General features: G+C 46.4%; 1 protein-coding gene across 1 annotated transcript; it reads right to left on the reverse strand.

Annotated features, from left to right (window-relative positions):
• Positions 1-5570: 5570 nt before the first annotated feature.
• LOC124655052 lies at positions 5571-10338 on the reverse strand. Its single transcript, XM_047194020.1, has 11 exons — positions 10200-10338; positions 9939-10091; positions 9674-9828; positions 8098-8421; positions 7873-8003; positions 7572-7692; positions 7393-7485; positions 7217-7294; positions 7039-7126; positions 6520-6585; positions 5571-5924 (listed from the first exon to the last, which is right to left on the reverse strand). The coding sequence occupies exons 1-11, from the start codon at positions 10294-10296 to the stop codon at positions 5851-5853; spliced, it is 1380 nt and encodes a 459-aa protein (XP_047049976.1). The 5' UTR covers positions 10297-10338; the 3' UTR covers positions 5571-5850.
• Between the last annotated feature and the right edge of the window lie 3214 nt (positions 10339-13552).

Below are 13552 nucleotides of genomic sequence, written 5' to 3' on the forward strand. Positions count from 1 at the left end.
AATTTTAGGTTTTTGCCCGTCAATTTTTTGTTTTGAGGTTTTCGAAAGGGTGTCTTACTGTATCTTATGTCACTGAATACTCCCTCCGTTCTTTTTTAATTGACTCAGATTTAGTACAACTTTGTACTAAATTTGAGTCAATTAAAAAGGACTTGAGGGAGTACGACTTAAGAAATTTTGAATTTCATCGATTTGAATAAGAAAAACAGACCAGTGATGCGAATCCGTTTTGAACTAGATTCTGTCACCCTCCTCTCCTCTCATCCGACGGCCAGCAAGAACTGCTCAATCTGACAGCTGGCTACAAAAGCCCCCAAAGCGCCAGCTCACCATTCCATCTTGCCGTGAACCAAACGGCTCTGGTTTCTCCAAACCGCACTCGCCGCCGCGCCAGCGACCGCTCCGAGCCGGCGACGATGGCGCGGACGCCGGAGGAGATCCTCTCCGAGGTCGCGCGGAACATCCTCAGGCCGAACCCCACGGCCACGCTCTCGCTCTACCGCCCGGTCATCCGCCTCCCCCGCCCCGCCGCCAGCCACGCCGACTGGCGCGGCCTCTCCGCGTTCGCCCTCGGCGCGCTCTTCCAGCAACTCCCCGTGCCCGACATCCTCCGCGTCGGCTACCTCTTCACCCCGCGCTGGCGCGAGGTATGGCGCATGTACCGGCTCTACCTCCACGACAAGCAGTTCGCGAGCCTCCCCATCCCCCGCTCCGAGGTCGCCGACGCCATCGCCAACGTGCTCGACGACTTCCTCGACGGCTTCCAAGGCGAAGGCGCCGGAGAAGAAGACATCGGCGGCGTCCACGTTTATCGCAGTCGCGTCTATTCCTTCCGCGTCGAGTCCACGGAGTGGCGCCCCGAGCACGCCGCGCGCTGGTGCGCGGCGCTCCAGAGGGGCGGGGCGTCCGAGGTCGTCCTCTTCAACCGCGGCGTCGCCGGCCAGGATCCGGTGCTCATCGGCGTCCCGCCTATCCTCCTGCAGTGCGCCACCGTCAGCAAACTCCACCTCGCCTTCTTCACCGTCGAGGCGGGGGAGCTCGACGCGCTCACCGGAATCTCCCAGCTCGGGCTCCACGGCTGCGCGTGCCGCCCCGGCGTCGTCGAGGGCGTCGTCGCCGCGTGCAGCAACCTGCGGATGCTCTGTGTCCAGGATTGCGCGCTGGACTCCGTCGTCGTCAGGTCGGCGCATCGCCTCTATCGCCTCTCGATGCTCCGCACCGTCTCGAGTAGCCTCACCGTGGACGACGTCCCGAACCTCCGCGAGCTGCTCCCCGGCTACACGGCCGCGCTCAGCATCACCGGCGCGCCCCAACTGACAAGCCTCATGCGCTTCAAGCTCCCCGCCACCCTCGAGATCGATGGCGTCGAGATCGCGGTATGACATTCTAAGAACTGTCACTCGAGGAAGTTGGTCGAAGCCAACTCAAATTGTTCAATGTTGGGCTGCACATATATGCAGGTTAATAGGCAGGAGATGCAGCCGCAGATGCGGTCTGTCAGCAGACTATGGCTAGCCCTGGACTACACGGCGCTCCGCGGCATGGAGGTGAACATGGTGTCGGGCATGGTGCTGCAGATGCTCAGGCGTTTCCCTTGCCTGAACCGTCTCATCATCGAGGTACGCGCGCGCGCTTGCCTGCAATGTTATGTAACCGCCATGAGATGAACAAATCGGTTCAATTGGTTTCGACCATGTACGCCTCTGACTGACACTGACCATCGAGCGCGCGCACGCAGCGCACGGACGCCGTGCCACGGGAAGAAGGGATGGCCGGCCGGCATGACCAAGACGCTTACTCCCTGCCCCTCCCCGGCGGCCTCGACCAGTCCTTGTGCTACCTGACGCTCTTAGACTTCCGGGGCGGCAAGGCCGAGCTCGAGCTCCTCAAGGCGATCATGCTCAGCACCCATGCACTGCGGACCGTCGAACTAGCGTACAGCCCCAGTCGCATGTGGCATGACCTCTGGCACGCCACCCAGGAGGCACTCGCCGGGCTGGAGCTCTTCAGGATCGTGAGCGGCAACCCCTCCCTCCGGACACCCCTGCTCGGCATCAGATCCCAGTACGCCGGAGAAATCCAAGGATACGAATGGTGCGGATCAGATATGTTCTGATTCGGCCTCTGGAGCTAAGGTTTGGTTCATTCATTCATTGGCTTCTATATCCCTGACTTACTCGGTACCCTCTGAATCACGCTGCTGTGATTTGCAAGTACAGTACATCGATGTGCTACTGTGTAGTAATGCTGGAGAACAGTGATCCGTTTAATGCTCAAGTATGCTTGCTTGCTTGTTGATCTTCTAGATGCCTTCACTGGTTAAGGCATTGTCTTTTTTGTTGCATCTTTGAAACTGGCATGCATGTTCTGCTTGCATGCTTATTGCTTCTTAATATGCCTCTCGCCGGTTTGTCGTCCATCTGTCCTCCCTAGAATTTTAGAAGAAGAAAAAAAATTAAAACATGTCTGGTGGGACACCTAGATGGTGTTGAAGAATTCGTGGGGTTCATAGCAACATATTATGTTCCAAAGATCCCGAGATGAACTGTTGGTCTGTTTACGTGTAGGAGTAGTGATCTTGATTGAGTTGAATGTTCATAATTAAGCTATGATTGTCACTGTGAATACAGTGATATGCTCTGTATGTAGCATACTGAAGAAGCGTGTTCCCTTTAACTGGGAGGTGTAGTATCTTATTTAGGGTTGGTTGTTGATCACATGATTGTCTTCACTGGTTATGTCATTGTGATTTCATTTTTTCTTTGAAACTGGTTCTGGTTAGCAGTTGTCGATAAGCAGCACCTGAAAGTTAATTTTATTCTCCAGAGTAAAGGCTTGATTGATTGATTGGTTTCTATCCTTCCGAGTTCCTTGGTTTTCTCTGAATCACACTCACTCCTGTTATTTGGGAACACAATGAGTGATGAGCTTGGTACCATGTAGTACTAGTTATGAAAAACAGTGATCAGGTTAACCAGGAGGTTTAGTATGTGACTTGTGCTTGTACATATTTTTTCTGCCTTCCCTGGTTAAGACGCTCTTTCTTTGTTGCATCATTGAATCTGGCTGCGGTTAAGATGCTCGATAGTCGATAAGCGGCAGCTTGAAGTAATGATGTGACCATACAAATAATGGTCAGTAGAGTTTGTTCTAAGTTTTCTTTGCATGCTAATTACTTCTTAATCTGCCTGTTATGCGGTACCTTCAAAGCAGAAAATGGACTCTGGCCTGTATGTCCATCTGTCCTCGATAGAATTCTACTCCGTATGAAACTTCTGAACATGTCTTTTGACCTAAGATTATTGTGGTCATACTAACCTCTTCTGTTCAAAGATCCTGAGTTGAACTGTTGGCCTTTTTACATTTAGGAGTACTGGTCTTTCCTGAGGCTAATACAGTTATGTGCTTGGTATGTGGCATACTGAAGAACAGAGATCCATTTAATTTGGAGGTTTAGTGTCTCATTTTCCAGTTGCTTGCTGGTCAGTTAATTGTCTTCACTGGTTATGTCGCTGTGATTTTACACTTGTCTCTTTATTGCATTTCTGAAACTGGTTGCGGTTAAGCAGTTGTCGATAAATAACACCTGAATGTGACGATGATGGTATGCGACTATATCAAGAATGGATAGTGGAGTATGTTTTATATTTCGCTAGCATGCTTATTCTTAATATGTATCCATTTGTCCTCTTTAGAATGTATTCAACATGTATTTTAGCTGAATGTGTGGTCAGTAAATCTGTAGATAATGTTGAAGATTACTGAACTCATGGTAACTATTCCCTGTTAAAAAAACCCGAATTGAAATGCTGGGCAGTTCACCTCTAGGAGTAGTGATCTCGGTTGAATTAAATGTTATGATCGAGTATGGATATATAATCTGCTACAGCAGGTTAAGTTAGTCTCGTCTTACTAAGTTAGTTGTGCCAATTGATTGTTTGGGTTCTATCCTTCCTCGGTTTCCTTTGAATCACGCTGCTGTCATTTGTGAATACAGTGATGTTCATGGTACTGTGTAGTAGTAGTATCCCGAAGAACAGTGATCTTGTCCTTGCTTATTGATCGTTTAGCTGGTTAAGGCACTTTATCTTTGCTGCGTCATTGAATCGGGTTTCACCTAAGTTCCTGCAATTGTCGATCAGCCGTAGCTTGAAGTGATGATGAGACTATATCAAGAATGGTCAGTAGACTTTTCCCTATGTTTTCTTTGCATGCTACTCCCTAATTGCTTCTCGATGTGCCTAGTATGCAACATCCTGAAGGGAGAAATGGGAGTCCTGGCCGGTTCCTCCATATAGTTTCTCCGTACAATTTTACGAAACTTTTAAACATGTCTTTTGACTGAAGATTATTGGTGTCATACTAACATGTCCTGTTCAAAGATCTTGAGGTGACTTGTTGGTCTGTTTACATGTAGGAGTAGTGGTATTGATTGAGGTAAATACATTGATGTGCTTGGTACTATGTATGTAGCATACTGAAGAATGGTGACCCATTCGATTGGGAGGTTTATTGTCTTGTTTGTGTGCTTGCTTGCTGATCACTTACCCCAGTGGTGATGTTGTAAATTATCTGTTCACTGCGTCTTTTATACTGGTTGTGGCTAAGTAGTTGTTGATAAACAACACCTGAAAGCGAGGATGATAGTGCCAGACCATATGAAGAATGGATAGCGGAGTTTGTTCTGTGTTTCGCTTGCATGCTCATTGGTTCATCTACATCATCAGAGCAGAAATGAAACACTGGCCAGTTCATCCATTGTACAAAATTCATCCATCTGTCCTTGGTACAATGTACTAGAAATGTCATTTAGTTGAATATAGGGTGGTCGGTCGATCTAGAGACAATGTTAAATATTACTGAAGTCATGGTAACTATTCTCTGTAAAAAAAAAACCGCGAACTGAACAGCTGGGCAGGGTGCATCTAGGAGTAATGATCTGATTGGGTTGAATGTTATGATCAAGTATATATGGATACCCTGCTACTGTAACTTAAGTTAGCAATAAGTTACTGGTGACCGGCTTGTCTCACGATGAAGCTACACATTGGTGGGTGACTTTTTTTTTACAAATATAAACAATGGATGACTTCGAATGAAGCAACAAGAAAAATGAAGATTACAGCGGAGTCGCTAACTCTGTGGTGCCGGTATTTGTAGAACTAAGTACCAGCACGGAGGTCTATTTAGGGCAGGCGGGTGGAGATGCTCTGAGGCACGCTCGAAGCCGAGCTCCCTTTGCACCGATTTTGATGCATGCTTGTTACGAGTTCCTCTAGCTTCCGAGCTAAGCTTGCCAGGAGTAGGCTGCAAGCAGCATGTGGTGCGTCCGTGCGTGCTGATGGAGTACCTCGCTATCTTTGGCCTCCCAATTGCCAGCTCGGCCCATGGAAGAAAAGGCAGGGTGCATTAAAACCACGATCTAAGCTCAGGAAAAAAAACTGGCAAGGCTAACTTAGTAAGACGAAACTAACTTGACTTACTGTGGCAGAACACATGTGCATGCTCGATCATAGCAGGATATGCATAATGTGTGCTTAACCACATCCAGTTTCAAATATTCAATGAAGAGACAAGAGTAAAATCACAAGGACATAACCAGTCAAGACAATTAACTTATCAACAAGCAAGCACATATAAGACACTAAACATCCAATCAAGACAAGTACTCCTACACGTAGTTAAACAGAGCAACAGACCATCTGAGGATCTTTGAACATAAGATGTTACTACGACCCCAGTAATATACACATCATCTCTTTGGGGTACACCATGTATTCGGCCAAAAGACATGTTTAAATTCTGTAAACTCTACATATGACAGATGAACGAACCGACCAGAGTCCCATTTCAGCTGAGCTGACAACACTTTTCTTCCTTGGTTTGTGGCTTCCAGTACCATCTTTTGTTGGACTGGGTTGTGCCTGTTTCAAATATTGTGCAGACTTTAGTACGTGCTATTCAGTCTGATATACTCCTTCCGTTCCAAAAATAAGTGTTGCATATTTGTCTAGATTCACCGTATCTAGACACATTTTAGTGTGTAGATACATGCAAATCTAGACAAACTTGCGACACTTATTTTGGAACGGAGGGCTACATAAGAACACTTGAATAAAAGGGTGCCAGGTAACACTTTTCCTCTTAGACTAGTGTATCAAACTTTACCAATGTAGGGAGATCACCATCGAGGTTTACAACAAGTTGTTCGAGAGAGGCCTAGCCTCGGGGCCAGCGGGATACTACATAATGTTTTGTGATTTCTATTTTTCTTACTGAAGTGGTGGAATGCATGTTAATACAGCTCATGAATGCTAGACAATGCTAAAACAATGTGGTATGGTCCGTTCTGTTTCATGATTCTGTGCATATTATATGTTTCTCTCAAATTACTTCATATGACATTAAGATTATGTGCTATGTTGTTTCATAACATCCAACAATTTGAATTTTCGTGTGTGTAATACATTTTGCTAATATATTAGTGGATGTGTGCACGTTTACATTTACTTTACTTACCTGCCACATTTTGGCTAGATTGGCCTGAAGCGGACATGCCTTCTATAGCAGTGATGGGGTAAGTCCCTACACAAATAAAAACATCTTTATTAAGACGAATGCTATCACTTTACTGACATGCACATTTGAAAAGAACATAGTGAAACGCCAGCCCCATCTAATAAAATGAAGTACGACACCAGTCACAAAAAACAGTAAAGAACTAGGGGTGGCTGCCGGCTGAGCACAATAAGTGGAGACACCAGCCCAGCAGATGAGCAAGCCGACATAGTGAGATATTTCTTAATATGATTTCTGTAGTTACATTTTCCTCTATGTGAGGCCTAGTTTAAGATTTCACATTGGCCCCTCAATTTCTAAGGTACAACCTGCATGAATATAATCGACAAATCTATTGCATAGTAGATATAACCTTCAAGTTTGATTTAAAACATACTAAATCTACAGAAGCAGCAAATGTGATAACTTCAGATTCACAATGAGAATTGACTAAGCTATGTTAAAAGAGGAGATGCTTACTTCTTTTAACGACCTCTCCACCATCTGATACATCTACAATCAAACTTATATTTCTTCGGAGACGTTCCTCCGCGTGAAATACTTGAATCTGTAAAGTCAACAGTATTATTCGTTAGTGCTATGATCGCCATTAATCAAGCAAATCATAGCTAAAAGTTCAAACTTAAAAGTAACTTACTGAAACATCTATTTTCTCATTCAATTGACCTCCTTGATCTAAATGGTCCCTGCATCTGTCCAGCAACATGTTTTCCAACTGAAAAAAAATAAGTACAAAAGTCAAGAGCATGAAGTGCAATATAAATATATAATGTCATTCCATTTTATTTGAAACTTATTTATATATGCACCTACCTCAACTGTAGTAGATACGCATTCTCCATTAAAACGTTCAATAATATCACCAATGCAGATTCCAAGTTTCTCAGCATGTGATTCTTTTGACACCTAATGTCCAATTACCGTGATTACTCCATAATATGCATATCAGGAACAGTTCTAGCAATACTAAATAACAGGAAACAACTATATACCTCTTTAACAATAAGGCCATCCTCAATTTTATACATGCGCCACATGTTCTCAATTTGTATTGGGTCTAGAAACTTGATGGAACTAAATTTCATTCCTAAATGGAGCCGAGGGATGCAGCACCTTTACCAAACAAAATCATTAACACATCAACAACACATATACAGATGGTATACGGAAGAATCCTTAATCAAGGTGGAAATGTACAAGCCATGCATGGAAACAATCATTAATCAAGTCAATTGTGTTTATCAACTCAAATAACAAGTAGAAAAAACAAAAGCACCATGGGGAAAGTTGTACCGAAACTTGCGCCACAAATCCACGCATTTATCCAAGATACAAGATGGTACAAAAGAATTTTCAAGGTTCTTGTTAACCAGTCCAGAGACCTTCCCATCCAAATCAATGACAGACCCTCCATCGTCATCACACTACAATAGTGGACAAATATATAACAATAATTACAACTCACAACTGCAAAATAGCAGCATTGAATTGTAAACCATAAGAGTTGGAATTAAGTACCTCGTCATTTTTTTCATGGGAAATGTAATTATCCTTCTTTTGATGGGAAAGACAATCATTTTTTTGATGGAGAAAGTACATGTAGTGATGCCTCTCATAAATTACTGGATTCCGATCTTCCACCCTACCATGGGTTATCCTTAAATTCATATGGTCATCTCTTCCAAGCCTGAAAACGTCTTGGCCACAATGCACGCTGTCACTGAAAAGGGGCAACTCAACCTGTTCATCCACTCTAACCTTAAAAAAGGCAAGATCGTAATGCTCCTGGTGGTAGAGGTAATGGCCATCTGCAGTGGTGCCATCCAGCAAGTGAACAATAACCTGAAACAGCAGCTACAAATATTATGACACTAAACTACCATTTGAGTTTAGCAAACTAGACATGATAAATACTTAGTAGCTAACACAAAGGTCCTGCTCGCAAGACTGACATAATGTGTGTGTTGTTTCCCTGTTTTACTTCTCTCTCTGGTACTAATTGTACAGTGCATATACACGTATTTATATATATGCAGCTAAGATCTCACATCTGAGTAGGATTATGAGATAAAAGCTATTCTACTTGGACAAGAACTGCACACATAACCTGACTTGGGCCAATACAATCCGGATTTGAATTTACTACTGTCTCCAACAGCAAAGACGGGCTTCTCATTTGGTACCAAGAAAAAATGATTTTAACCTGCATCACTTGACCAAGAAATCAACAGAATCAAGGTCCTCCTGCATCACTCCTTCGAAGGTGAAATGTGAATTCAGAACCAAGGTCTAGATCTCTCTCAAACCGAAAATCAAACATGGCTTGTGCTTTCCCAGACCAAGATGCAACAAGCAGCAACACGTAGTTACTTCAGCAGAATGGACATACATCTTTTCTTACAATTCCCGTTCACATGCAAGATGCAACAAGCATCCAAAATCGAGTAAATAACTATACTGGACAAAATATTTTCAGTTGTCATAAGCATAACAACAAGCGGTTGGAGGGCATCAACTCACAGCAAATACGCAAAAATATTGGGGCTTTGACTTGTATACATTGACTACAACTAATGAGGTGTACGTCAGTGTAATGCACTGGGCAACATGCGATTCAGCACTATAGCGCTGATCATTAAGCATCTTCATAGGATACAAATAGGCATCCCATTTGGATTTGTTAACTACCTCGGTGTCATGCAAGATGAAAGAAGAAATCAGCCACATGTTGGGGGCAAGGTGAAATTTATTATGGTTCAAAGACTACAGTACAGCTTATTATTTCATCTATCTCTTCTTAGCCATCCTTCCAAGTACCATGTAAAAATTACCAAGCACCTTCACAAGTTATAATGCAAACATAATTTGGGTTAGAAGAAATAAGCTTCGGCATATCAAGGTGTTAATTCTGTGCTACTTAAACGTGAATAAATTTCAACAATCCAAAACAAGAATTTACGCTGAATAGGTAACCTGATTCAGTGCCACGGTTGATTAATTAATCAGTTTATTAAAGTAGTGCTATTAGTTCATACTATAAGACAGAACAAACAGCACAAGTGAATAAATGAAGGATGTTAAGAAAGGAACTCACGTTAGATTTAGTATCGTACTCGTCTGTGCCTTCCCAGTGGTTTTTCGTGGGATGCTTTGATCGAATCAGATGCGCGGTCGTCAAAACGATGCCTGTCTTGCTCTCCTCCTCCCAGTCAACCCACAGACCACAGCAGCTGGCCAGCGGCTTCCCGTCTGCAAATATCAATCATCAGAAAATCACAACCAGCCGCTAGCTAGCCCCCCATCTGCAGATATTAATCAGCACAAGCAAGCAAGATGCTACAACAAACATACGCACGCACCGACAGAAGACGAGAGCCTGACGATAGATTTGGCAGCACGAAGCACCGCCTTTTTCGCAGGTTCACGGATCGGGAGAAGATGCCGTTGATGAACCAGGCATGAAGGTTCGACCTTGGGCTCACGCGGCAGACTGAATAGGCGGTACCGACGACCTGCAGAGAATGTACAGCAAACTAAGTAAGTTAGAACGCACAATGTGGGGTTGCAAATTAACCTGAGAAGATCGAGTAGAGGGATTGATTGGGGTAGTAGGGGTTTACGTAATTTTGCATTGTATTTGACTTCGGCCTCCTCGAAGGCGGCCAGTGTCGCTGGATAGGCAGTCGGATCTTTTAGCTCGTCGGGGATGTAGGGCATGCTGATCGGAGATTTCGGTGTGAACTCCTCCTCCTCCTCAACCGCCTGTGTTTGTGTCACGGACTCGTCTTGATGATCATCTGAAGAAAATTGTACGCCGGGAAGAAGTAAACACCCAGTATGAAACAATCTATCAGGGAAAATAGATTGGGGGCAAAAATTACCTCCAACTCCTGTCATCTCTGGACGGGCAAGCTGGGCGAGCTCCATCTCCTCCCCCGACGAAATTCTCTTCTTCTTTGCCTCCCTCTCCGTCTCGGAATCTGGCCCTCGGGAGTGCGGCCCCGACTCCCCCTCTTCTGAAGAGGAGCCTCGCTTCTTTGCCGCCTTCCCACGATCACGATGGCTGTCGTCCATCTTCTCGGCTAGCTCGGGAGCGTCTGCACCGTAGTGGGCGGGCTAGGGTTTTGGGGCTGAGGGAGGGGACCGGCGCGGCGCCGGAGGAGGGCGACGACGAGTACTGCCTTGCGATCGATCCCGAACCTGTATCTGCTCGTTGGGTCGGGGATAGCAAGGCCTGCATGTACTGCCGGGCCGGGGATACGGACTGGACCTGGGCCGAACCACTCTCGAAGCCCATCCATTTATGTGTCTAGCAAAAAGAGAGGAGCACATGTTCGTCGGCAGCAGGGGCGGACCCACGTTGAGCCCAGTGGGGCCCTAGGTCCCGAGTCAATTTTTGCTTTTATTTACAGCTTTGATTTGAGGCTGGCCATAGTGGTAAGTATCATATTGTAGTATCATGCATATGATACTTTTGTATGGTACTATCTCTATAATGGTTAGTATCATGAAGTAGTATCATAGTTATAGTTATGCTACATTTATTACTTTTTAGAATCTCAATGCAAATATGTGCACAAGATTTGTTTGACATTAACTTTTCTCGTGACATGCGCTATGATACAGTATCCACCTATGTTACTCTAATCTCCTCTCTCCTCCTTAATTAGCTGCCACATCAGCATTTTTGTGGGACCAATGTGTATGATACTAGGTATGATACTAGCACTATGGCTAGCCTGAAGGCTACTATTTTACTATTTGGGCCCCACTTAGCCAAGTAATAAGGCTCCCATTCACTAAGAGCATCTCTAATAGAGCCCTTATTCTGTCGAACCGAAAAAACTGAGTTCTGTCTCCCGAAAAACAAAAAGCGAGCGATTTTTAGCGTGGCGCAGAACAGCACCCGTATTCCGAACCGAAAAACTCGATTTCAAAAATTGCCGGCAAATTGATCATCACAAACAAGCAGTAGAACTGAAATTCAAACATATATATCATAGTTCTGGTGGTACGATCGATAGGTACATCGCATTTGAGGTGGTCGGCGGCGACCACCTCCAAAACTAACTAATTTTCGCCGGCGGCGAGGTACTATAAGCGCCGCGGCAGACTACGCCGTCAGTGGCTTACTCGGAGTCGAGGTCCACGACCTCCTGCTTCACGCGGCAGACGGCGGCCTCCTTCTGCGCGGCCTCGTACTCCCGCACGGCACGGACAGCTTCCGCTTCCTCGTGGCGGAAGCGCGCGCGCGCCTCGTCCTCGGAGATGACGGACACCTGCTGCACCGCCGTCACCTCCTCCTCGTCGTTGAGGACGAAGTCCCCGGACTGCAGCTGGAGGGTGCGCACCGGCACCTCCTCCTCTGGCACCTTCGCCTCCTCCTCCTCGTCGCTGCTGTCGGAGGCGGGCCGCCACAGCGCACGGCTGGACGCGGCCGAGGACGACCCCTCGCCGCTATTTGCATAGCGCGCGAGCTTCCCCGGCGGCGTCAGACCCCAGTTGGTCCAGCGCCGCGCGCTCCGCTTCCGAGCGCCTTCGCTGCGGTTCCATTTGTGCCGCTCGGCCTCCGACTGGAAGACGGGGGGCGCGGCGGCGAGTTGCTCCCACCAATACGCCCGCGTCCCCTACCTCCGATGTTCGCCCCGGCCATGCGGTCACAGTGGTGGTGGAAAGAGAGGAGAAGCGGCGGCGGTGGCTCCACGATTGCTCGCCGGAAGTCCAACCGTGCGCGCGGCGGAGGGGGCGGAGGCGGCGGAGGGAGTAGGGTTTTGGAACGCAACTCCCCTCCGCGTCCTGTATATATACGGGTCGACGGTCTAGTTTCTCGGGCCCCGAACTTCCGATTCAGGCCGGCCCACCGATTCGGGCGCTGATCTGCGCCACTTTCGGCCCGAACCCGTAAATCCGCCGGAAAAATTCAGTTCCAGCAGGATTTACGAGCTCTGTTAGAGATGCTCTAAGGCCCCCACTAGATTTTTGGGTTGGGTCCGCCACTGTTCGTCGAAGACGGCATATGTCGGTCGGATTCGTCGAATTGTTCGGTTTGCCGAGCATCTGATTCATGATGAAATTCCTTACTCGATTGTACAATGGCGCGGTGCGTATATGTGTTGTATATGCGTTGGTTAATGAAGATATCACCCAGCGCGTATGTGCATGTCCGAGGAGCCATCGGCTAAGCATTGGTTGTCGAGATGGCAGTTACACTATGGGGCCATATGGTATGCACGACAACGTATTATTCACGAAGGTGAACACCAAAGCCGTTGTCTACCTTTCTGTTTGTGAGAAGATTCCTACAAGACCTTGCTCACGCTCCTGCTGCTCTAGCTTGTCGGCACCGGATAAAGGGAAAACTGAATAATGAGCCAAAGTGGATCACACCGCCCTAGGGTTTTGCGAAACTTAATGCCGACTGTCGCAATGAGGATGGTACCTTCTCAGGAGCTTCAGATCTTACACTGCAGGGGTCTTATACACCGACCACTCTTAAATAGACCGCCTGCCGCGAGGTGCTTGCACCCTGACGGACCCTAGACCTCCAACGGTTGTGTGTGGAAACAGACTACCTCGAGGTCATCAACAACCTGACAAACATTATCTTGGAGAGTATGGAGTGATCACAAGGGATATCAACAAAACGGCACATGAATCTGGAGCTCAAGGGAAGAGGGACATCGACTAGATAGCAGTAGTTTAAAATTAGATGCTTTTACACCCCCCCGGTTTATGTATTCCCCAAAACTTCCTAGTTCATCAATAAAGAGCAATCAATTTCTCAAAAAAAACAAATGTTTTGCTTGAAGGTACTTGCTCGGTTGCAATTATATGCAACTTCATTTCTGTACAGCAGTTGCGCGACATTGAAAGGGAGGAGAAATTGAGAAAATTCTTGTGATCAGATCCAATGTCGACTCCTCATGGCAACAACAAAGGGGGAAAATCCTCTCATTAGGCCACTGAAAGAACA

This window comes from Lolium rigidum, chromosome 5 (genome assembly GCF_022539505.1).
Source record: "Lolium rigidum isolate FL_2022 chromosome 5, APGP_CSIRO_Lrig_0.1, whole genome shotgun sequence".
Classification (NCBI taxonomy): Eukaryota; Viridiplantae; Streptophyta; class Magnoliopsida; order Poales; family Poaceae; genus Lolium; species Lolium rigidum.